This window comes from Syngnathoides biaculeatus, chromosome 4 (assembly GCF_019802595.1).
Source record: "Syngnathoides biaculeatus isolate LvHL_M chromosome 4, ASM1980259v1, whole genome shotgun sequence".
NCBI classification, from domain to species: Eukaryota; Metazoa; Chordata; class Actinopteri; order Syngnathiformes; family Syngnathidae; genus Syngnathoides; species Syngnathoides biaculeatus.
In genome coordinates this window covers 24,214,745-24,241,014 of record NC_084643.1, presented here as the reverse complement: position 1 = coordinate 24,241,014, position 26,270 = coordinate 24,214,745, and the positions used below count along the sequence as shown (strand labels likewise).

The 26,270-nt window shown below is 40.9% G+C and overlaps 2 protein-coding genes and 1 long non-coding RNA gene across 7 annotated transcripts in view; all 3 read left to right on the top strand.

The window, feature by feature from the left end:
- Positions 1-7,452, top strand: part of txnrd2.2 (thioredoxin reductase 2, tandem duplicate 2) — a 45,545-nt gene extending 38,093 nt beyond the window's left edge. For both annotated transcript variants that reach the window (XM_061816542.1, XM_061816541.1), the window contains 5 exons: positions 2,242-2,337; positions 2,744-2,836; positions 4,922-4,993; positions 5,146-5,243; positions 5,322-7,452. In XM_061816542.1, the coding sequence (XP_061672526.1) occupies positions 2,242-2,337; positions 2,744-2,836; positions 4,922-4,993; positions 5,146-5,243; positions 5,322-5,445 (483 nt within the window). In that variant the 3' untranslated portion in view covers positions 5,446-7,452. The remainder of the gene's footprint in view (positions 1-2,241; positions 2,338-2,743; positions 2,837-4,921; positions 4,994-5,145; positions 5,244-5,321) is intronic.
- A 3,473-nt stretch (positions 7,453-10,925) lies between these two features.
- Positions 10,926-11,454, top strand: LOC133499247 (uncharacterized). The gene is made up of 3 exons (XR_009794602.1): positions 10,926-11,027; positions 11,129-11,176; positions 11,357-11,454. It is a non-coding gene; the product is annotated as an uncharacterized LOC133499247 (long non-coding RNA).
- Positions 11,455-25,418: 13,964 nt separating this feature from the next.
- gnb1l (guanine nucleotide binding protein (G protein), beta polypeptide 1-like) overlaps positions 25,419-26,270 on the top strand; it is a 65,146-nt gene continuing 64,294 nt past the window's right edge. For all 4 annotated transcript variants that reach the window (XR_009794698.1, XM_061817774.1, XM_061817772.1 and 1 more), the window contains exon 1: positions 25,419-25,557. The gene's annotated coding sequence lies outside the window, so the exon portion shown is untranslated. The remainder of the gene's footprint in view (positions 25,558-26,270) is intronic.

The following is a 26,270-nucleotide window of genomic DNA, read 5'->3' as shown; positions in this document are numbered from 1 at the left end:
CGCTAGACTATAACAATACATCACAAATGTCGACAGTTACAATGGATAGCTTGTTGCCGCTAACGCCCATTATGTTGAACTAAATTTTCAGTATTTTCAGAACATTGCGGGTATAGACCATTCGTGTTCATTCCTTGACAGGCCACTGCATTTAACTTTTCTTCAGATAAAGTTTGTCAGATCTAGAATTTTTATTGATGAAAAATTTTAAATACAGTTTTATATCATGTTCTACTAATATCAATTGAAATTGGAAATGATCATTTCTGAGTTTGAAATTTTTGTTTTCTATTTTAGATTCTATGTATTTGTTTATCCATCCATCCATTTTCTTTGTCGCTTATCCTCATGGGGGTCGCGGGGAGTGCTGGGGCCTATCCCAGCTGTTAACAGGCAGGAGGCAGGGTACATCCTGAACTGGTTGCCAACCAATCGCAGGGCACATGGAGACAAACAGCCGCACTCACAATCACAGCTAGGGGCATTTTAGAGTGTCCAATTAATCTTGCATGTTTTCTGGGATGTGGGAGGAAACCGGAGTGCCCAGAGAAAACCCACGCAAGTATGGGGAGAACATGCAAACTCCACACAGGCGGGCGAAGAAAATGGATGGATGGATGGATGGATGGATGTTATTTTAAGGTCTTGAGATTCCATCCCTAATCACACCCACAACTTTATCTACGAGCATGACTGAACACACCCGTCCATTTTTTTAAATGTGAAGGACTGCAACCTGATTACCTGAATCACACTAAAACTTTAGCACCAAAGTATAATATGTAAATTAAAGTTCCCAGTGAGGGATTCTAATCAGTATAATTAGTTAGTTAATTAAAGGTCAGAGGACGTTCAAAATTTTCTTTAACTCTAGAAATACCCCAGCCATTTTGAAGCAATTATACAGATATACGGCAGTTAAACTGATAAATATGATTCAAACTCTTCCTCCTGCTATTTGCATTGTGCACCTTACAGTCCTCCACTCTATCCGGTCCTGTGACATAACATGAAGCCTGTTCATTTGACCTTTTGTGCTGTTGTTCCCATCCTTGTATATTTGTTGTCCTATGATTTAGCGATGTCACAATAGTTTATTCTGTGGCATTTTGTTGTACAAATGATTCAGGCAGTGGCAAGAGTTTCTTGGGCTTTCCAAGTGAAAAAGAAAAACGGGACCAGTGGATAGGGAAAGTCAATCAACAGGGGAAGAAACATGGTCCACTATGGTTGCCAAGGAAGCATTCCAAACTCTGCTGATTGTTTTGAACCGGATTGTTTTGAGAGAGACTTAGCAGAAAGCATAAGATACATAGGTAGAGGCTGAAATCAGCTCTGGTGCCAACTTTTTTTTCTCTCCTACGGCCATCAGGACCTCAACCAACAATATGGTGTGACATTATTCAATCTTTGCTTTTCAGTCATTAAAATATGACCGCTGCAGCGCAGGAACAAACAACCAGCAACATCAAAATAATGGAATAATAAATAAAGGCAACTAAAAGAGAGCTTGAGCCCCTTAACTGTAATTTCTCAACATGGGCCTCGAGTGGTGCTGTACTGTTTTCAAGCTGCACCATGTAAATACTGGTTACTTGTAACTGCTGTAAATTTCGGTGTGGCATTCACCCCCCCCCTCCCCACAACAACACAAACAGCTGTGGGTTTCCTTCCTGTCTCCCAGGACTCATGATGACACACACACACACCCACACACACTCAAAGTCTGCTCTGACTGACAGCTTGCTTTGATGAGCCGGGCTTCACACCAATGTGTCTGTCATCTTGTCAACGTACCAGGCTTTTTTTTTTCTTAAGCAGGAGGTTTGATATCTTGCTCAAGTTGTCCACTGCATGCCTTGTTTTGTTTTCTTCTTATTACCAAATGAAGTGCCAAGAAATGCATTAAAATTACGAAAGCTATCTGGTAGTAAAAACAGTTTGCACATTAGAAACCACATTGTAGAGGTGGAGAAAATGTTTATGACAACAGGATGTCTAGCAGAAATTTAACAGGTTTAAGTCATGCCTTTAAAATTGCCCCGCAGCACTACTATTTCCTGCAGTACTCAGATGTGTGTCTGTGTGTGCATCCGCGTCTGTATTTTATTTTCTTTGGCTCACACTCAGAAAAATGTGCCAGTAACCTTGGATAAGAGAAATGTGTATCTGTCTGTGTCACAATTTACAATGGGAAGTTTACGCGTACATTGAAGTAAGTAAGGCTGTCTTCTGTTACAGGGTCGTCCTGAATTGACACCTACTGCTATTAAAGCAGGGAAACTCCTCGCTCGGAGGCTTGCTGGCCACAGCAGAGAGATCATGAACTATGACAACGTGAGATATAAAAAAAAAAAATACTGCACATCTCTCACCTTTTGTCAACTTTACATTGAACCAGCTAATGGTATCCACACTGTGTTGCATATTTGTGATATTAAAAAGTCTACCCTGTAAGAAGTATTGCTTATTAGTTTTTTATTGGCAACTGTCATTAAATTATGGTTGTATTTTCCAGTTAGCTCGAACATAATTGCATCACACTGCAAGGTTTAGATTGTAATTAATCCTCTTCTTGATTGAAAGAAATGGTGAATAAGATCTGAAAATTAGCTTTCCCTTTCTTTTATCTGTGTGTGTGTGTGTGTGTGTGTGTGTGTGTGTGTGTGTGTGTGTGTGTGTGTGTGTGTGTGTGTGTGCGCGCATGTGCGCGCGCGTGTATGCGTGCTTGGATACCCTGCAGGTTCCAACCACTGTGTTCACTCCTCTTGAATACAGCTGTGTGGGCCTATCAGAGCAGGAGGCTGAAATCAGGCATGGCAAAGACAACATTGAGGTAAAGATGGAATGGCATTCACAGCCTGTCACATAGGGTTCGAACACTCAACCCCCCCCCCCCCTTTATTTTTTTACATTGAAAATCAAGCTGGAGGTTATATAAAAAGGTTCATTAAAACTGAAAAACAACATGCAGTTGAGAATTCCACAAAAAGGCAGTCTCTAGACTTTAACCCCATTGAATTGGTTTGCCACACATTTGTGGGAATTTTTGCAACAAAACCATATACTTAAGCAAAGACTTGTGTCTTCTATTATTCAGAATTTCGCAATCACATTTAAAATCAACACATACCTGTCACAATTTAAAGTTCCACAGATGTACCCCAAATAAATTAAGATGGAAGCATATCTACAATTCTTTCAAGGACTCAAATAAATGCCCCTCAAATATTACCGGGAAAACAAAAACATCAAAACGGGATGTGATGAGAGAGCGCGAGAGAAGTTGTTTTTGTTTGTAATATATGAATGGTGGGCATCATCCAGGGCAAAGCAGTTTGTTTTTGCTAAACGTTGCTGCCGTTGGATATGTTATCTTTGCAAGATAAGGTTGCTGCTCCTGCTTCTTCTTTTATTCAAATTCTTAGCTTAGGGATGAGAAAATAATATTTGCTCCTTAATTACTCGTTTTACTATATTACAGTTTTGTTCTCCAGTTGTTTCACATGAGTAGTGTGACTTAATAGTGTGCAACATATCTCACTTGGCAAACTAACAGATCTGTCTGTGCTTGATCACATTTATATTAAAAGAAGAAAAAAAAAAGAAATTCGGCACACTTGGAAAAACTAAAAAGCTTGGATGGTTGCATTTTGTAACCTGCATATCATTTCCTAAATATTATGGATGGGACTCTGTGTATTGTTCCAGCCACTCCTATTGCAATCTCTTCTAGACTGTAAATTTGATTAGGACCAGGGGTTGTCATGGAAACCTGGCACGCATTACTAATGAGCACATGCCAGGATTGTCAATCGGTGCTTACGTCAACCAAGATAAAAAAACAAAAAACGAGAGAGAATATCCTGATGAACACATGCAGTCTAAAAGCAAACAAACATATGCTTTTTGTGCTTGTGTATTAAGTAGTTTGCCAGATGCTAGCCAACACCTGCGCAAGGCCACAGATAAACGGTTTAGCTGGTAAGGTGTGGCTTTTGGCAGTGAGTGACAGGTGAGCAGGAGGCCTGATTGAGGTGTGTGTGTGAGGTGATGACAAGCACCCTTAGATCTTAGGAGGAGCTGCTCTACTGGCCCTCTCAGCTGCATGCTCCTTGAAACTTGTGGTGGCACGCTTGCCCATTGTTTGAAACATTAAACACACATTGTCAGCCCAGAGTTTCAAATATATCAACAATAATGAGCAACTGGAATTTGTTTTCCAGTGATTACTTTTCAGTTAGCTATAATCATAAAATCCCATTAAGGTTAAGTTTCCTTTCAGTGAATAATTATTTCATTTATGTACCATCACATTGTAAACCTTTTTCTTGCAATATAGTTTGGCTACAGCACTCAGTACCTAAGCAATAAAGACATTTATAAAAGCTAAGAACGTCAGTTAATTTTTTTTCTCCTTTTCGACTTGTGGGGATATGCTGAAAACATTGAAAACAGGGATTGGCTCTAATGGGAAAAGAGATAAGATAATGAATGTAATGACATCCTGCATCACTTCTCCAATTTATTGTATTGTTTCTTTTTGCACTGGTATGTAGCGATTTTCATCTTTAATCCTGACTATAAATAGAGAGCAATAAAAAAAAACTGATTCTGCTTTAGGGTGCACAAATGGGCAACAGATGGGTAAAATGCTGTCACAACACATGATTCAAGTGTTTCAAGGTATTCACCTTTATCTTAAGGGACCGTGATTAAGGGTTGATAAATGGTTCATAGGCTAATAACAAAATTGGAAATCATTTGCAAGCCACAAATGATCTCTTATAAATACAGTATTTCTGCCAATTATTTACTTAGACAGATGGTTAAATTGCGCCCTAATATTTACCTCACTATGAGATCGTAACAATCTGCATTATCTTGAACATTTATTTGAATTGTGGTTATGTCTCTGCAGGTTTACCATGCCTTCTACAAGCCTCTGGAATTCACTGTAGCAGAACGTGATGCAAGCCAGTGTTACTTAAAGGTAGGATTTAGCTGCTGAAAATACTTTGGAAAGGAGTTGTTCAGCTAGGACCACAGAATCACAGCTTCAACACAGGCTTCAAGACTTCTCAATCCAAATTATAATGGCTTTTTAGCAAAACAACCATTGACATATATTCTCTGCCATCTCAGGTGATATGCAAGCGGGATGAAGAACAGAAGATATTGGGTCTGCACTTTACTGGTCCAAATGCAGGAGAAGTCACGCAGGGTTTTGCAATGGGCCTTCAGTGAGTCAAATACTGTTGTTTAGAATGTGACCTCTGAAGTGAATCAAATAAATAACTTGATGTCTGTGCTTGTCTTAGGTGTGGAGCAACGTACTCACACCTGTTGAGGACAGTAGGAATCCACCCGACCTCCGCTGAGGAGCTAACGAAGGTCAACATCACAAAACGTTCAGGATTGAATGCTACAGTCACCGGTTGCTGAGGTTAAAGCCCCGGTCTCTGAACACTGAGCACACAGGGCAGAAAAGGGTAGTCGTGTCCAAATAACGGTGATGGTTTAGCCTGCGCTTTCTTTTGGGTCCACTTCCTCACCACATAATTCTTCATCATTTATTTGATCAAAAAATATTACAAACGTGTTAAATGCATCCAACTTGAATCAGCATATTCAATATAGAGCAAAGTTTATAAATCAGGTGTGTGAGCATTTTGAAGGAAGGGGCTCATAAATCAGGATTAAATCCTGTTCTTAGTGCGTTGTTGAAATAATGCTAGAAACAGATAGGGTTCTAACATTTTTCTGAAAATATATTCTACAAATATTGTTGTTACTGTGTTTCTACTTCCTGTCCATTAGTCTTGAAATTGACACATACCATAACCCTCCCCCTACACGGACCCGCCCCCACCCCTCCCATGACACTGATGGATGGCCCTTGGGCCGTCGCCGCAGCGACAGCACCTCATTTCCCATGGACAGACACAAACAGTCATTGGTCAGTCAGTCAGTCACCCTGGAAAGACGGGCCTCCGTGATGGTCGGGAATGGTCCAGATATACCTTCCCCTATCCTACAAAACTCTCTGGCACAACATTAAACTATACCGCAGAATGGTAAATATCTGCAGGCTGAGCACACAGTACTCTGAGGGCATCACTTCACGAGCAACTCTGGAAGAGCAGTATTACTCAGTGTTACCCAAAGGTGGCACTATTGCCTGCTAATTTTATCGGATGGAAAAGATACAAATAGACATTTGTCTAGCACGTTTATGTCCCTCAATCCCCACAAGTGATGATGCTTTTTTTTTTTTTTTTTTTTTTTTTTTTTTTAGCTGAAGTTGGATAGTACACTGGATTTATTGGTGCCCCAATTGCTAAACTTTATCTTTTGTCTGTTTACATCAATGGGCGTTTTATATTCAGTAGTCATCACCCTCTAAGATAAGATGAGTTGTTTATATCAATAGCCATAATAGCAGATAAAAGAGTTTGAAAGATTGCCCAATGTTCAACCTGCTGACTGAACCGGGCATCCTCAACCTAGCTTTTTAGGCAGAAGAGGGAGAGAGCCCGAATGGGGTTGCGACACAGGTTTGGTGACTGAAATGGTGAGTGTAGTTTATTTTTGATCTGCCCAATCTGATTAATGATTCCGATGAGGGGAGTGACAGGATGCCTGGTGATGGGGAAAAAAAAGAGAGCGCAGGCTACCAGGTTTATTTGGTCCTGGTCTTGGATAGTATGAGCTGAGATTCAGCTGGGTTGGGAAAGGATGGGGTTGGGGGGGGGATTCCTGTGTGCTCTGTTCAGGCCCGAAGTGCTGACTGAAGCACCCTGACCTCTGCTCAGCAGGAACAGCTTGACTCGATCACACTGAGGACAGAGGGCTCACATGGTCTGGTGCCACACGGCAGGGGCCGAGTGTGTTTCGGATGAAGGGGGTAACGATGGCCACTGGCCTAAGCAAAGCAACACGGCACTGAGCGGTAATTGAGTCTTTATTCCTGTGCTTAACGAGGCACTTGAGAGACCTCAGGTTAGGACAAAAGCAACTGAAGGGAAGTCATTCATTCCATCAGTGTAATGATAACGTCTGCTTGCTTTTATACCATCCACTTCCCCTGTCCATGCTCGGTCCCTTCAGTATCCACATACCACTAGTCTCACAAAGCATGACAAAATACTTCACTTTTATATGTAATATATCATTTTAAATTTGTTCATTTGCCTTTGTTAGTTGTGAGCGGTCTCTGAGCAGCACGGGGGGAATCAGGGTTCAATTTTCAGGTAACCAGCTAATGATGACCTGCACAAAAACCCAAAACTGGGGAGTGCCGGGCTGATATCTCCTGGCTGCCAATTTAAACATTAAAAGTTGTAAAAAAGAAAAGCCTAATTTTCAATGAAAGCTTGAATGTCTGTTAAATATGTAAAATAATAGCACTGGAATGCACATTGTCTGTATTAAAGTTGTGCTCTCCACTGATCCTGTTCTTTTGCGTCCATGCGTTTGTGTGCGTTTTACATTAAGATACATATATTCAAACCCCAGTTCCAATGAACTTGGTATGTTATGTAAAAACATAAAAACAAAAAAAATTTAAAAAGAGCCACCATTTCTGGAATGTTTTGCAGCCCTTAAATTAAAAATAAATGACTATTTGCACGAAAATGAAGTGTCACTTTGAACATTTTACATAGACTGTGCAAGAACACATTTCATTTTTTATCTCACTGTCTAAAGTCAACTCAGACGACCATTATTTTTGCAACCATAAAGCGCATCATATTTAAAGGCGCAGTCTCGGTTGCAGGTGTAATCTCGCATTTAACACTGCGCACCGTGTTATTGCGCACAGGCATCGTGGCGGTCACGAGACAGTGAGGCACAATTGCACCTTTATTTTTGTAAGCAGCAGAACAAGCTTATACTTGTTTTCCCACTATGGCCGGTGCAAGCAATTCACCAGTCAACACACCATCCTCACCCATAGTCTCATACAAGCCAAAATCATTACACCACAGCAAACAGAACAGTGCAACCAGCAGACAACAAAACAACCAAAACGAAAACGCAAAGTGAAGAAATAATTAGGCTTCCTCAAGTTCTTCAAAGACATTGTAATTTTTGTGTATGTAAACTGAAGAAAATAATGTAAAATTCTCTGAGAAATTCTCTCATTATTGTGGCATTTAACAAATTTAAATAATTATGGTGATCCCGACTGACCTTAAACAGGAGACATTTCATCTGATTTGACTTTAGACAATGAGATAGAAAATGAAATGTTTATGCACAATGTATCTAAACTTCTGGGTTCAACTGCACATGCATATAGTACTTCCAGTGTGCTTTTGTTTAAATGATTTAACTGTGCAAATACAATCATTCATCCATCCATTTCAATCTGCTTCTCCTCACTAGGGTTGTGGGTGTTGACGCTTATCCCAGTTTACCAATCACAGTATACATATAAATACGCAACTCTTTAAACTCACATACACACCTACAGGCAATTTACAGTCTTCAGTCAAGCTACCATGCATGTTTTTGAGACGTGGGAGGAAACCAAAGTACGTGGAAAAAAAACCACGTAGATACAGGGAGAGCATGCAAACCACACAGGTGAGACCGGATTTTAACACAGTTGGTCTCTATGCTGCCATACCATAATCTGTAAATATAGAAAATGGCCATAAATAATAACAATGCCAATAAAGCATGCGGGAAGATAATAATCCAGTATACTGTAATTTATGTCAGATGCATTTCCAAAAGTAGATAAAGTATACTGTAAGTACACAGGGAAAAAAAATGCATTGCAATCATCGTACATGCAAATGTTTTTTCATTTCACAAGTTTAACAACTCATAAAAATTCATATGTTAAAACATGGACCCAGAGAGAGCCCACATAAAACACACAGGTTTCTTAATCACATTATTGTATGAACTAAGGAAAGAAGAACTAACTTTTTGGCATAGGGGGGTAAAAGCTCACAACAATACATTGTCTCTGTTACATTAAATTAAGCACCATTTTGGATAAATTGTCCTTCCCAGTGTAGTCTCAAAAAGCTGATCTGAAAAGCTTATACTCTATCAATAAATCTGGTCAACAATTAATTGTCATTCAGCAGTTCTAGGTAAAGCAAATGATCTTTTTGTAAGGCGTTATGTATGGATTGTTGTTTTGGCACGTGAAACACTGGCAGACGTGTGCGGCCTCTCATTGAGCGTGAGTTGAAATGTGTTTGGTTAATCCTGAACAGGTAAGATTGTGCACCTGACTAGGTAAAAGAACACTTGAGACACAATATCTCTTTTGTATTGCTGACCTGGCCAAAAAGGCAGCAAATTAAACATCATTTCAAGTTGATCACATACAAGAATATTTCAATTGTTTACTTTCACCTCCCCTCTCAAAAAGAGTTCCTGGTTACATTAATGATGGAAAGTTTGAAAATGAAATATCTTGGTCAAGATTCTTTTGCATCATAAAAACCTGGCAGTCCATTTTAACAGGGGTGTGTAGACTTTGTATACACACTGCAGCCTTGTTCCTCAATGTCTGGTGAGCCTCTTATTTAACAAGTGGAAATAAAATCATAAAAGACCATATCTTGGAGTTGAATTTGCCATAATTTGTTAGTTTAGAAACATTTTCTGTTTAGGCTAATGTTCAGCAATATCTGAATTTGGGCATGCATACTTTTTTTTTTTTAATTCATGTTGTGATGTAAAAAAAAATGTAATCAGAAGTTACTCAAAGCTTCAATATTTTTTTCTCAGTACTTTCTTATGCTTAAGTATTTTGAGGAATACATTTTACTTTTACTGGAGTCATATTATTCAAAGGTAACAGTACACTTACTTGAGTACAATATTTGGCTACTACTCCTGCCTCTGCTCTTTGGTAAAATTACTTTTTTCTGGGAAAAAAATCATTAATAATCATTTGGATAAGAGGTTATCGAAGTGCTGTAATAGTATGATGTGGACACTGCGGATGGGTAAATAGCTTGCATGAGGGTGAATCCAAATGTGATTTAAAAAAAAAAAAAAAAAGCTGATACTCGCAGTACTGTTTCATTATTAGACAGCCAAGAAAAGTGTTGGCAAGAATTACTTCCCTCCCCATAATTCCCACTAAAACTACCAGACATTGGTTCAGTTTGATGAGTAATTACACAAGAAAAACAACAAATAACTTTAAATTTGCTTTTTATTTCATGAGCATGATGTGAGAATCTTTTGAAATATACGTTATGTGTTGCTCGTCATTCTGTAGCTTGTAACTGCATGATTTCAATCACATCAAGTCTGCAAAATGAATTGGGCAATGATGAAAAATGTCACCACTATGAATGAAAAACATGTCATCCAAGGAATCGTCCAGGTAGTGTTCTTAATTTATGCTACATGGTTTTGCCTTCATATGAAGCTGTGTCACCAGGGGTGGTCACACTTCGACCCCGACTCGTCTCTGCTGACAAGTTCCTCTGCTATGCTGCCCTGTCACTCAACCCTGTGCACCAACAATAGCAGAAATTCCAGTATGTTTGTTTGGTTAAGGATGGCTCTCTGAAACCCCTGAACCTCTTCGGGATCCACAGCAGCCTCAGTCACCTAGTGTCAGTTCAAATCCAGACGTCAGGAGTAAAGTTCACCCTGTGTCTCAAGAATGGCAACCCATTTAGCATTTGTATCGCTTATGTTCCTCTACAATGGAGCAAACAGGCTAAATCCACCCTGAAATGCACTTAGTAGAACATGTCAACATGTCAGTCTCTACTGGGTACTACGTTCCGTCTTAATCCAGCCCATTGAATGTTGACAGTTGTCTTGTGAGTCAGACATTCACTAGGTCTTTGTCATCTCAGCTTTTGAGTCGTGGCAACCCCAGTGAGGAGCAGAAACCTCAGACACGCGTTCAAACACACATGCCAGGTATTAAGCTCCATAACGACGCAAAAGACTAGCAGGGAGGAGATGCGATGCACACCTTTTGTAAACACAGGAGCCAAAATGAAGCAAAGAATAGAAAAAGCTCGACCAAGGTGAGGATTATGCTTGACAAATGAATAGGGACCAATTATGAGTGCTCTGTTGTGCTGCCAATATCTGACTCAAGGTGTGTCCGTGTCTGTGATCCCTCCAGGGCCCAGACAGGCTGTGGTGCCTCAGAATGGGGTCCTCGGGTTGCTTGGTAAAGATTGGGCTTGGAACGTGAACTTAATTTAAAAAATAAAAAATCTATGGTAACAAGCGTGTTGAGTTGACTCCTGAGTCCAAGGAAACAATCTTAATATCAGGGTTGTAGGGTTAGCTTGGACAACTACCCTTGAAAATAATGAAAGTTGTCTCGTTTGTGTTTCTCTGATCTAAGGGCTACACAATAGAAGGTGCTACAAACAGTTGCTTCTGGAAAGATCCAGTCAACAACTAACACCCCTTCTTGACTCTCCTTCAACCACAAACACTGAGGGAAAAAAGGTCAGCTCGTGTCAGCACATGGTCCCACTGGTAGCCTAGTGGAGGTGGTTGAGGGCTTGTGAAATGAGCTTATCTGACCCCTGATAAGAACAGGATACCCTCAGGAATGGTCTAAATTCAATACACATGGCCGTCGCTGTAGCTTTTATCAGAGGGGCTGCGGGTGTTTGGAAAAACTGTTCGTTGTAGCACTGTGGTTGAATTCAGCCTATCGTGAATGGTCCAACACACCACAGCCTTGTGCAGAACACAAACACCCCAACTAGAAAAGGATGTGCAACTATTTCATACGTTGCCGTTTTGATCCCAAGATATCTCTGTCCAAGCAATTCGGATGCCAGCCTTACCTATCTGGCACTTGTGAAGTTGTTTTATTACTTCTGAACAGAGATTTAGTTAAAGCCCAAGTGTCATCCCTATAAACATTTTAAAATAGATGAAAAATACATATATCATTATTCACTTCAATGTCCATACAAAAAAATAAATGTGAGCGGAGAGCTCGTCATCCATGCGCAAATTTGGAGAAGTGTCATTCTACGATATCCAAGTGGTCGCCATATTGGCTGCATCCTCTGTAAGTGACGTCACCTGGACATTCGCCAATGAAAACACGCGGTGCACCCTAACTGTGGGAGACGAACACGTCCCTTCTGACACGGAAGCTCTTTTCGAAAAGAACAACACCACGCAACCGAGTGAAGTTACCGGGCAATATCACACGATTGTTTCGAGCCCTCAGGGCAATATTACACTATTGTTTCGAGCCATATTCAGATGATATGCGATCACGGCCTAACCGCATCGCCGTCTGATCCACTTCCGCGGCTGCGATGAGCCATAGCGGCTCATCGCAGCCGGCTGGTGTGCTGCTTTAGGGGGGTGTTCATAGACGCCGCAGTGCGATGAACAACACAGTCAGCCGGTGCGCTTTACTGTGGGCACGCAGCTGAGTGACGCATTCTCGGCTGGGTTTTTCAGAGCCGCCCCCGTCCGCAAAGCCCAACGCGCAGCCTTCGCAGAAGCTGTGACCGCCGAACGTGGCGCCTCAGCCAGTGTGGCTGATTTTTGGCGCCGTGGTGGCATATAATGGAGCCGAGGCGTGCTGCGTTTAGAGGGTTGTTCACAGCCTCCGCAGTACGCAGTACACGATGAACACTATCGAGCCGGGGCGCATTACTGCGCCGCTATCCTTTACGTCACGTCCTGCTTTTTATCGAAAACAAATCCCTCGAGAGGATTTTCATGGCGGGAGTTACAAAAAGCTGTATTCGTAAAAATTATGTTTTGTGGTGAAAAAACGCATGGGCCCATATTGGCTGATGTTTTTTCATTAATAACGTACTAAAAATCATCCATTTCATGACACTTGACCTTTAAGAATATCAAACTGATGTGTGGACCAAACCGTAGTCCCCGGGTTGTCTTTATTCTCATTGCATCAACACAACCAGCATTATTTTGTATTTTTTGCATGGCACATAGATTATGATGCAATATTACTGAATCATAGCAAGATTCCTTCAATGCCATTATTTTCAAAAACCGCCCACACATGAATTAGTCTAACAAACAACTGAGATTAAGATGCTGCAGTGATTCTTAAAGTGTGGTACAAGTATCACAAGTGGTATGTGGGCTCCTTATGGTGGTACGCAAAACCATCACTGAATGAAACAAACCAAAAATAACGTGAAATATAATCAATCATATTAGATTAATCATTAAACTAACAAAATCCATTGGAGTGTGTTTTTTTTCTGGCATGCACCTTTTTTTCCTGTTGAAATACAATTCAGTTGTATTTGACTTTTCACTAACTTTGCATTTAATCTTTAACTGCTGTAACAAAAATAAATGCATTTTTTCACTTTCGTGTGCAACACATTTCTAATTGATATACCCATCCATTTTCTGTACAGCTTATCATCACTAGGGTCGTGGCCGTGCTGGATCTTATCCCACCTGACTTTGGATGAGAGGCGATGTATACCTTGATCTGATCGGCAGCAAATCAGCCAATATATGTATATATATATATATATATATATGTATATATTTTTTTATTTTTTTATTTTCATTTTATTATTATTATTATTTATATATTAGAAGTAGTGTTAGTGTTCAAACTGCAGAATGAAGATTACAGTGGTTTTCCAAAATAAATATACCAGTACTTCTTTTTTAATGAACACGGGCTTTTTTTGTGACTGCATTTAAAAGTTGGTCAGTATGGTAATGCTTTTTGAGTCTTTTTAATTCTTTTTTTTCCCCTTCAAGTTAATATTTGGGTTCGGCATGGTGAGGAATGGTTAGTATATCCGCTTTCACAATTCTGAGGGACCCGGATTAAAACCAGGCTCTGGGTTCAAATCCAGTTCTTCCCCTGCCTCTCGAGGTACTCCAATTTCCATGCCCGTTCCAAAAACATGCATAGTAGGCCGATTGAAGAGTCTAAATTGGCCGTAGATATGCATGTGAGTGCAAATGGTTGTTTATTTTTGTGTTCCCTGCGATTGCCTGGCAACCAGTTCAGGGGTACCCCGCTTCCTACCCGCAGATAGTTGGGATCAGCTCCAGTACTCCTGCGACCCCAGTGAGGATAAGCGGTGTAGAGAATGAATGAATGGGTGAATGGCAGTACCGTACTTGGTGTAAAAAGATAATTACTGCTTCAGACATTATATTGCCAGTCTGTCAAAGCTGTTTTATATGAGCAAGGCCTTCGAGAGCGAAGATTTTTATCACTACAATGTTTTGAAATATAAATTACACAAATACTGTTGGGGAATTTATTTAAACTTTCTCTGGATGACTATCTTGATACAAGGGAGCCGTTTAAGTTTGCCAGGGTGCCAGAAATTTGGGTACAGTCTGGCAGGGTTTATCATGGGAGCTTTCCATGGAATGCTTCAACAACTGTGGGATGGATGACATTTGGAGTGTGCATTGTTGGGGATCTCTTAACTTATCATCCATCACTGTCATCAGTAGGGTGAACCAGATGCAAAAATAATGCATAGCCGATCCAGCCTCAGTGAGACTTGGACTCGGTTGAGCTTTTTAAGAAGAAACTAATCACAGTCTTTACATGATTGGAATAATGTATGGTTGGTATAAAATAAGTTAAAACAGCAAACAAACAAATATCCCTTGTGAATGATTCGTTGCGTATTTAGCGGTAGATTAATGATAGCAGATGCTTAATAATTTGGAAAATGATACAGTTTGGTTATTAATAAACAGATTAGGATTGGACATATTGGCACCATTCTGCAGACAGGCTGCTAAACATTGTGTGTTTGTTTGCTCAGACCTGCTGTGTCATGGCTTCAGTGCAAATTCTCCCTCAACTGGCCGTCTCGGGCCCGTACATGGAGGGGGATCACCATTACTCACTCTTTGGTTTCTCAGAAAAGAATAAATGTCACGGGGATTGGTCCTCTGCAGTCGCACATTGTAAGAATACACAGTGGCTAAGATGCAAGCTTGTGCTGTTATGTGATGCAGATGGACTGCAAGCAGCAATCGCCCCCTGGCTGCTGTCATTGCCTCTCTGATTGATTCTGTCCCGCTTGTTTACAATACAATCTTTATGGGATGGGACAAGTTGCTTGTAAATTAATCACAATCACACACTCTGCAGTGCAGAGCCATGTCTGGAGATCACTGCTGGCTCTCCCCATTTCTTATTCGTTGAGAGCCGCCTTGTGTATGTGAGAGAGTCGTAGCAACAGGCATGTGGTGTAAAAGTCGGGTGTACACAGATAATCTGGCCGATTTTGCCTTGATTCTCCCCTTCTGCCTGAAGCCAGTGTGAAATGAACCAGAACAGGCTGCTACATAAGTTCAGTCATTTCTTTGTCTTAACTGTAAGCTGAAATACTGTACATTCATCATTACGAGGTGACTCAGTGTTTTGGAAATATGAGATCTCAACTCTAGGTCTGAAGACCTTACGTACTGCATTCTGTGCATATGATCTCTGTGGCTTTTTTTATGCAAGGAATAAATGACAAAAACAACACCTGGGGTTGCATTGTGCATGCAAAGATTGACACAAACTTGATTGCTCATGCAAAAACCAGGTGCACCTGGTGTTGTATCTGACAAATAGACAAAAGTGCTGTGCACTTGATTTTGCACGTACTGGGAGGAGAAGATGGTTGATGCTGAGTTATCAAACCTGAAATATAGTAAATGTTGGTGGTTGATATTGCAGCATTAAATACTACACCTAAATGGTAGGTGCAAACTCACACAATGCTGTATGTATTGATGATCGTTATTTGGCAGAGGTGGACGCAAGGCCAAAATGAAGAGATGTGGAAAACAGATCTTTTGTTATTGTCTAAACATTTTTAAAATTCCAGAAATAAAGCAATCATACAAAAAACACAAATCTGGCACAATTTATTTCAACATTTCCTTACATGTGAATGGGTCATTTTAGTGCACAGTGACAGTGCTGGCCTCCTCCAGAGCAGTCTTTCAGGTGTGCTGTCTCAAATTTTTAAAAGCAATGTTGCACAAGATGGCAAGATGCATCTACTTGCTATGCACTCGAGATGAGTTGAATCAAACGAACATGGCTTTTTGTGCGGTTACTAGCTTCCCCCAAATTATTGGCACAATCAATTTCATTTTTATGCAACACAGTGATATGTTTGTTTACTTCTTCCACGAACACTTACAATTCCATTACTTCAAATTATTTTTGCATTTGCGGCACTCCCTTAAATGTTCAATGAAAATCAGTGCTGGTTTCCATCACTTGTTGCCAACTGTGTGAGCAATCTATTTTCATAAGATCACAGGAAAAGATCAATCTTAGCAGATCATGCACAGCACTTGTTCTTAGTACATCAGGTGCTTGGTGTTTTCCAGTTTTTATGTACAGTACATAATGCCTTTGTCTGGAAAGATGCAAAATACAACATGGAAATATTTGCGCATATTATTTTTATGACAAAGCCCATTTAGTACCTGTCAATTTAACTAAAAAATTTGACTTTTGATTTCAAAAAGTGACATTTAACAGAGGAGATCATTGACCACATTTTCCACTAAATTTATTGTTTTGTTTGGACACTCTGTTCAGTTTTGTTAATAGTTTTCCAGTGATAGAAGAGACCACATCAGTTGCTTGAATTTGGCATGCCGGCATATCTCGGGCCAACAAAATCTTGGATTTGGACTAATTAGAAAAACTGATAAATACTGTACTCCAATACTGACAGCAATTCATCTGTACCATCCCCTAGTCTGGAACTAAAAAAAAAAAAAAAAATATATATATATATATATATATATTTATATATAGTGTCACACCATGTAAGTACAATAACAGAATAGGGATTTAACACAGAATGCCACTTTCAAAGGAACCAAATCAAGTTAAACAGGAGGGTTAAGAAAAAAAGTTGATAAGAGTATTAACCCAAGTTTCTAGGTTGCCTCCCTCATTACTATTCCAAAGGAGGATGTTAGAGCCATGCTGATAATGCTGTGTATAAACCGTTTCCTTCCTTGCATATTTTATATTTATTAAAGTTGTGTGATTATCTCCTCCTTCTCACTGCGATGGGGAGGCCAGTCACTCCTCGCTCTCCCAGTACTCTTCATTCACACCTGAAAAGTTCCCCAGTGAAAAGAGGAAAGGGAGTGTTTGAAAATCACGAGATGATACAATATTCATCCAACACATACTCCAACGCAAGCTATCCTCTCCCCCTATTGTGATATCGCAACACAGACACACACAAACATCCAGAGAGAGGCAGGATGAAGGTCACTTTGTTACAGTATATTACAGTGTATGTGATTATCTTTATCAGCGTAATTTAGAGTTCCTGTTACCGAGATGATACAAGACCTCACGTTTATTCTCATACATGTGCTTTCAAATGTAAAGGCAAGTTGTATTATCTGTTATCTTTGGAGCAAGCAAAAGATCTCTGCATGTGAGTAAACAATGAGAATAATTACACCTTAACACATACTGAAGAAAATATTCACGTTCATTTTGACTGACTCTTAACACGTCAGGCTGTTTTACTCTTGACCAAGCAGATGTAAATGTATGTATAATAAATACAGTGAAGAAAATGAGGATTTGAACACCCTGCTATATTGCAAGTTCTTACACTTAGAAATCATGGGGGGGAGGGTCTGAAATTTTTGTCATAGGTGCATGTCCACTGTGAGAGAGAGAATCTAATATGAAAACTCCAGAAATCTCAATGTATGATTTATTTAACGATTTGTGTGATACAGCTGCAAATAAGTATTTGAACATCTGTCTACCAACTAGAATTCTGACCCTCAAAGACCTGTTAGTCCGCCTTTAAAAGTCCACCTCCAATCCATGTATTATCCTGAATCAGATGCTAAACATGACGGTCATTCTCAATCGAAGTGGAGCCCCATGCAAGATATCACCTCGTGGGGTCTCAGTGATCCTTAGAAAGGTGAGGAATCAGCCCAGGACTACACGACAGGACTTGGTCAATGACCTGAAAAGAGCTGGGACCACCGTTTCCAAGGTGACTGTTGGTAATACACTAAGACGTCATGGTTTGAAATCATGCATGGCATGGAAGGTTCCCCTGCTTAAACCAGCACATGTCAAGGCCCGTCTTAAGTTTGCCAATGACCATTTGGATTGTAAAGAGAAGTCATGGGAGAAAGTTTTGTGCTCAGATGAGACACAGATAACACGTGTAAAATTTGTTACGAGTAGAAAAAATAGATATTGAAAGACGTCACTTATTTTGTGTAGTCTTGACATTAATTTACGTGTTTATTTCATAAACGTTAACAAAACAAGCCTGCTCCTAAACAATCAGTATTCACCCGGAAACAGGAAATGCAAGTTAACAGTTCTGATCATGTACGGACGTGATGCCAAAAGCACATGTTCCGAGCTGCTTCATGTACTGCGAAAGTCTTCAAAATAATGAGCCATGTCAAAGGAAATTCCATCCCACCAGCAGTGATCAATGCATCGATCGCGAGGCAGTTTTGGTTGATCGTGTAACGATGGGCCCCAAGAAAAAAAGACTATCATCCACCTCGTCACTTGATTCAGGTGTGGCCAATACATCGAGCACACGCACATAAAAAGAGCATTCTAGCAAGCCGGGCTCCTATTTACAGCAGTCGCAGCGATATTGTTGACCCCAAGTATTTGAAGTCGTCCACCTTCGCTATCTCTTCTCCCTGGAGTTTCACTCGTCCTCCTCCGCCCCTCTCATTCACGTACATATATTCTGTTTTATTACAGCTAATCTTCATTCCACTCCTTTCCAGTGCGTGCCTCTAATTGTTTCTCCGCCTGCTCCCTGCTTTCACTGCAGATCACGGAATCATCTGCGAACATCATGGTCCAAAGGCATCCCAGTCTAACCTCATCTGTCAGCCTATCGATTACTACCGCAAACAGGAAGGGTCTCACCACAGAACCCTGATGCAGTCCCACCTCTACCTTAAATTCTTCTGACACACCAATGGCACATCTCACCGCAGTTCTGTTACCCTCATAAATGTCCTGTACTATTCTAACATATTTCTCCACTACACCAGACTTGCGCATGCAGTACCACAGTTCCTCTCTTGGTACTCTGTCAGAGGCTTTCTCTAGATCCACAAAGATACAATCTAACTCCTTCTGACCTTCTCTGTACTTTTCCACGAGCATCCTCAAAGCAAATAGTGCATCTGTGGTACTCTTTCTAGGCATGAAACCATACTGTTGCTCGCAGATGCTTACTTCTGTCCTGAGTCTAGCCTCCATTACTCTTTCCCGTAACTTCATTGTGTGGCTCATCATGTTTATTCCTCTGTAGTTTCCACAGTTCTGAATATTGGCTTTGTTCTTAAAATGGGGACTAACACACTTTTCCTCCATTCTTCTAGCATCTTCTCTCCCGCTAGTATTCTATTGAATAAATTGGTCAAAAACCCCACAACCAACTCTCCAAACTCCACTGGTATGTCATCAGGACCAACTGTCTTTCCATTTTTCATCCTGTTCAGTGCCTTTCTAACCTCCCCTTACTAATCATTGCTACTTCCCGATCATTCACGCTTGCCTCCTCTACTCAACCTTCTCTCCCATTTTCTTCATTCATTAACTTCTTAAAGTACTCTTTCCATCTACTTAGGACACTACTGGCACAAGTCAACATATTTCCATCGCTATTCTTAATCACCTTTACTTCCTTCACATCCTTCCCATCTCTATCCCTCTAGAGTTCCAACCAGTAGAGCTCCTTTTCTCCTTCTTTTGTATCCAACCTGGAGTACATGTCGTCATATGCCACTTGTTCAGCCTTCGCCACCTCTACCTTTGCCCTACAACACATCTCAATGTATTCTTTACGCCTCTCCTCAGTCCGCTCCGTGTCCCACTTCTTCTTCGCTAATCTCTTACCTTGGATGACTTCTTGTATTTTGGGGTTCCACCCCCAAGACTCCTTCTCCCCTTTCCTACCAGAAGACACCCAAAGTACTCTCCTGCCTGCCTCTCTGAATACCTTGGCAGTAGTATTCGTCTTCTGGAAGCTCTTCCTGTCCACCAAGAGCCTGTCTCACCTCTTTCAGGAAGGCCACACAACAATCTTCCATCATTATTATTATCATGTTCTACTAATATCAGTTAAAATTGGAAATGATCATTTTTAGTTAGATTTTTTTTCCATTTTAGTTATGTTTATTTTATTTTTTAATTTACAGTTATGTTATATTAATCCAGTAAATTAATTTAAGGGGCTTGAAATTCCATCCCTAATCACACTTGCAACTTTATCTGTGAGCATCACTGGCCACACCAGTACATTTTTTTAAATGTGAGTGACTGAGTTCCATCCCAAGAACACCATCCCTACTTGAAGAACAGGGTGATAATAATATGCTTTTGGGGATGTTTTTCTGCATATGGGACAGGACGACTGCACTGTATTAAGGAGAGGATGACCGCGGCCATGTATTGTGAGATTTTGGGGAACAACCTCTTTCCCTCAGTCAGAGCATTGAAGATGTGTCGTGGCTGAGTCTTTCAACATTACAATGACTCGAAGCACACAGCCAGGAAAACCAAGGATGGGCTCCATAAGAAGCATATCAAGGTTCTGGCGGGGCCTAGCCAGTCTCCAGACAAAATCCCACCTGCAGTGTGTGCAAACCTGGTGAACAACTACAGGATAAGTTTGACCTCTGTAATTGCAAACAAAGGCTACTGTACTAAATATTAACACTGGTTTTCTCAGGTGTTCAAATACTTATTTGCAGCTGTATCACACAAATAAATCGTTAAAAAAAATCATTGTGATTTCTGGATTTTTCTTTTTGGATTATCTCTCTCACAGTGGACGTGCACCTGCGATGAAAATTTCAGACCCCTCCATGATTTCTAAGTGGGAGAAATTGCAATATAGCAGTGTGTTCAAATACTCATTTTCTTCACTGTATGTACTGTATATAAAAACCATAATTTTATACTCAACCGCATTTGTTCTTTACACAAATAATAAACTGATAATGATTAAATGTAAATACATTATAAAAATGTTTGTTTCTCTGTACAGCATGTGGAAAACCACTATACCATGCATTCTTAACTGAATGACAAATGTGCAATGACAGTACCCCTTATATGGAAAGCCAGATATTTGAATTTTTCACAAAAAATGTCCACAATTGTACAGTCAATGAAATTGTTCAAAAGATAAAGCTCAAGTGTCATCCCTATAAACATTCTAAAATAGATATTGTAATGAAAAATACATTCATTTCAATGTCTAAACCAAAAAATAAATGTGAGCGGAGAGTGCGTCATCCATGGGCAAAGTTGCAGAAGTGTCATTCTATGACATCCAAGTGGTCACCATATTAGCTGCCTCCTGTGTACGTGACGTCACCCCGACATTCGTCAATGAAAACACGCTAAGCACCCTAACTTCTGACACGGAAGCTCTTTTAGAAAAGGAGAACACCACTCAACCGAATGAAGTTATCGGGGAAATATTATACTTTTTTTTTTCGAGCCCTCGGGCAATATTACACTATTGTTTCGAGCCATATTCAGATGATATGCGATCACGGCCAAACCGCATCCCCGTCCGATCCAGTTCCGCGGCGGAGATGAGCCATCGCGGCTCATCGCAGCCAGCCGGTGTGGCATATGATGGAGCCGAGCCGTGGTGCTTTAGGGTGTTGTTCATAGCCGCCACAGTACGCGATGAACAACACTGTCGAGCCGGTGCGCTTTACTGCACGCACGCAGCTGAGTGAGGCATTCTTGGCTGGGTTCTTCGGAGCCGCCGTCGTCCGCGAGCCTGAAGCGCAGCCTTCGCTGGCGTAGCAACCCAGCAGCCCGACGGCGTCCGACACGCACATCGACATATTTCGCACGCGAATCTTTTGTTACATTATGAGAGACCGATGACGTGGTCTGCCCCAAACTATTATTTTTTTAGTTGCTGTATACACACCTACCTGTTATTTGGAACCCACGAAGCCCTCGTCCTCTGCACCCGTGCAATCCATTTTTCACAACGAACCGGGTCTCTTGCAAACTTATGAAGGCTAAATCCATTCTCCTGAGTGTTCAAGCAATATCCAGCAATGCAACAAGCTGGCATTTTGGCTAACACGAAGGAACAACGAGCGACCTTCCCGGAGGTAAAACTAATGGAAACAAAGGAGTCCACTTGGGGGTGCCTCTGTCCTTACGTCACTTCCTGCTTCTTCTCGAAAACAAATCCCTGGAGAGGATTTTCATGGAAGGGGGTTACAAAAAGCTGTATACGTCAAACTCATGTTTTGTGGTGAAAAAACACATGGGCCCATATTGGCTGCCGTTTTTTCATTAATAACTTACTAAAAATCATCCATTTCATGACAGTAGCCCTTTAATGTTCTTTTATGTATACGCCCAAAGGTGTAACTTTTCAATATCTCGGACACACCAATAGAATTTGCTGCAAGGTGGTACTAAAATATGTCATGTTTGAGGGTGGGACGGTGGAGCAGCTGGGGAGCGCTGGCCTCTTCTTAGGACCGGGGTTCAAATCCCACCGCTGTCTGTGTGGAACTTGCAGGTTCTCCGCGTGCCTGTGTGGGTTTTCTCTGGGCCCTCCGGTTTCCCCCCACATCCCCAAAACATGCATTAATTGTAGACCCTAAATTGCTCCTAGCTGTGATTTTGAGTGTGACTGTTGTCTCTCTCTACCACGCCTTTTGTTTTTGTGTTTCCACTTTCGTTTTTGTGTTTGCACTTTGCAGCAACCATAGTTCAGGCTGCCTCCTGCCCGATGACAGCTGGGATTGGCTCTAGCACTCCCACGACCCTCGTGAGGATAAGCAGTTCAGAAAATGGATCGATATTTAAATCAAAAGCTAAGATATTCAAAATTTGAATTTTTTAAAAATTCAATGTTTGATAGTAAGGTCACATCACCTGAATGACAGTGTTTCCATTTGTGTAACCTATTTATAAACAATATCGTAATTATTCATGTCTTATTACAAAGTCATGTCATATCCAATAATCAATTTTCATTTCAATCACTGTAGTTACTTTAAAAATGACTTCATCTCATCTGCCTCATATTTGTAGTATAGTTAAATTATAAAATATCTGAAGTATAGAAGCACAGTGTCGCTTTCTTACTTGGACTTGTTCCTACGCCAACGTTGAATGTTTTAATACCAAATTGCCAATGCCACTGGCTGAAATGCAGCTTGGCCGTCTAAATGTATCAGACTGTGGTCCAGCTGCTAGTCAAGCTGATCCATAGCCTTCTAATTCGATGATGAGCTGTAAAATGACCTGTGTCAGACTGTGTGACTTTGTGAAGGAGAGTGCCATTCCAGGGATTTCCTTACACACATTCCTGGGGGGTGAATATTTATACACATCCCAATCCCTGAACCTCAACACCAGTGGCTCCGCAGACCCTTTAAGGGTCCAACCTGACATCGTAAGTATCATCTCCAGCCTCGGGTAAACTGAGATGGGAAGAATAATTGACGATGATCTCGGCTATGCAATCTGTCCTTGCAGGCCTGCACACTTCCTCTTGCTCAGGAGTTATGGTGCTCATAACTCAATTTGCACTGATTGACTAATGACAGAAGTGGTCCGAAAGTAGAATCTAGTTTTATGTGGCATGATGTATTGCATGCATTACGTTAGACAACTGTTTTGACAAATACTCAACATCTCGAAAATGATCAACCTGTTGCTCACTAAGCAGAAAATAAGTTTTGCCCATTTCAATATCATTCAACTTCTCGCCTCCTTCTGGTTTTCAGTTTGCATATTTCCAATGATTCTGTTGCTTTTGAATGCTTCTTGGAATAATACCTTCAGGGCTTGAAGCTGTCAATGGCTTTGCACAATCTATCAACAATCCACCCATAGCCTTTTCTTTTTTCATTTTGCAGTACAGGGGACTGACTTACTCTAATCCATGGCCACAGAAGAGGTTTAAAACACTCTGGTTTCATCTAATCTTCCAGCTCAAACCAATCCAAGCTGAAACCCTCCTTTCTCTGGGGGTAGAATGGCCAAATAAAGGTCTCTCCCAGAACTCTTGTGAAAGGGTTCTGTGTGCTCTGTGGATTATGGCTGTGTGTGTTTTCTCTGTCTCTCTTTCTCAATTAGACTGAAAAGAACAGAAAATTACTCACCTGTTCATGGAGTGTGACTGTTACCACTCAGCTCATTTCAAGAGCTTCTGTACCGTATTAACGAAGTAATGTGAATATCAAGTCATAATTCACCGAATCCTGAAGTTTGGGAAGTTGGTCATTTAATAAGCCAATATGATACTGGAAGGCAATAGATAGGAATTAGAAGACAGATTGATGTTATACATTTGAATGTTCATCTATCAATTTTCTCATCCATCGGTTTATGCTTTATGCTCGAAGCAGGGGTTTTGTCAGAGGACACACACACACACATGCACACGTGCTGTCAAAATTGATTCATTTTTATTAATTACAGTTTATATTTGTTTCAATATTGTACTCTGATGACTGACCTGGGACAAAAGCTGCAAATTAATGAAAGCTAGACATTGACATAGATTCATGATATTAACCAACATTTTTTTTTTTAACCGGAATGATTTTCTGGACTTTGTAATAGTAGTTTGTTGGTTCTGATTCCCTCTTGCTATATGGATGGTAATGTTGTGCTTGGGTTTTGAACAAAACAACACACCAAAGGCCTCTTTATACTTTCACGTGTGGTGACTGTGCTGACGTCGCTGCAGGCATCCCACACGTAGTTTGCCATTATCCTCACTCATGTGTATCGCCTGACTTTGGCAAAGGCAGCATGGGTTCTGTTCCCACTCATTGATGGTGTCGATATGTGCCTGGTGATGAATGGCGACCAGTTTGGGGTGTAACCTACCTTTCGCCCGGAGTTGGCTGGGATAGGCTTCAGGACTCTTGTGACCCTTGTGAGGATAAGCAATTTGGAAGATGGATAGATGGATGGATGGATGGATGGATGGTAAGTCTAGGTTGTGCTCTGTGTTATGGTGCATGAGTTGCTGATGTTGCAGTCTGAGTTCATATCGTACTGTGTGTTAACTGTATGGAGGTGCACCACAGGAAGGACCAGGAATAGCGGAAACAGGGCACAGCCCCCTCCCCCAAACTGCCTTGAACCGACACTGGACAAAACCGTGGTACTGTGCTGGTGGCAAAATACAAAATAAACATTCAGACTCAACTTTCAAGATCAGGTTAATTAAATTTCAAAACATTTGTTATATTTTACCATTGTGGTTATGGAAATTCTCTCTCTCTCTTCTCTCTCTCTCTCTGTCTCTCTCTCTCTCTCTCTCTCTCTCACTCACCCGTTCGCTCTGGTACCCACTCACACGCACGCACCCACACCCACACACTGGAGCGACAGGCCAGAGAAGCGCGGAGAGAATTTTGTACAGGCATTGCAAGGACAGCTCATCTGATGTAAACAAGGGTCCTTTGCGAAGCCGCGGATGTTTTGTATCTCGACCATGCTGGGTCTTGTCTTCACAACTCGCAAAACATGACTCTATCCTACGAATGGTAGTGTGCTAAACTTTCTTTGCTATCTTCATATTTGGGCTGTGTATTGTCTTCTGTGCTTTTAAGACGTCCGTATTAATGGTCCACTAAAACCCTTCTCTGAAATACGTCGTGCATTAACAGTTCCTCTGAGAACTACTACTGCATTTTTTTCATTACAGTCGTTGTAATAATAGTTATATAAAAAAGTCGGGAGGCTCACACTTTGCAGTATGTTTGTGTTGCACACCATATTGAACCGAATCACATTCATGGAGGCATGCAACGAGGTGTCAGAGTGAAGGTGGTGTACACAATCATGCCTTATGACTCGAGGAATGGTGCTTTTTTTTTTCTTTTCTTTCCAAGAGTATCCCAACTGTAGCCAGGAAGCAGAGTAGCATCACTCCAAAAATTATTTTCATGTATGATTATGTAAAGAACCCAACTGTCAACACCATGTGACATTTGGATTCGTTTGACTCCTAATTCGCAGGATTTCAGACATTTATCTTGTGACTAAGTCCGTAAATGGTTCAGACCAGATTCAGTTATTTTGTAACAATGGGTAGTGAACAATCTAATTGAATGGCAATACCCTATGGCAGGAGTCTGTATGTAACCGATGGCTTGCGATCCATACCTGGCTGTTTTGATGGTTGCATATGGCTCGCAGATCCCTCATAACGATATACTGTACATGTGATTTCTGTTGTGCAGGCAATGCAAATGAT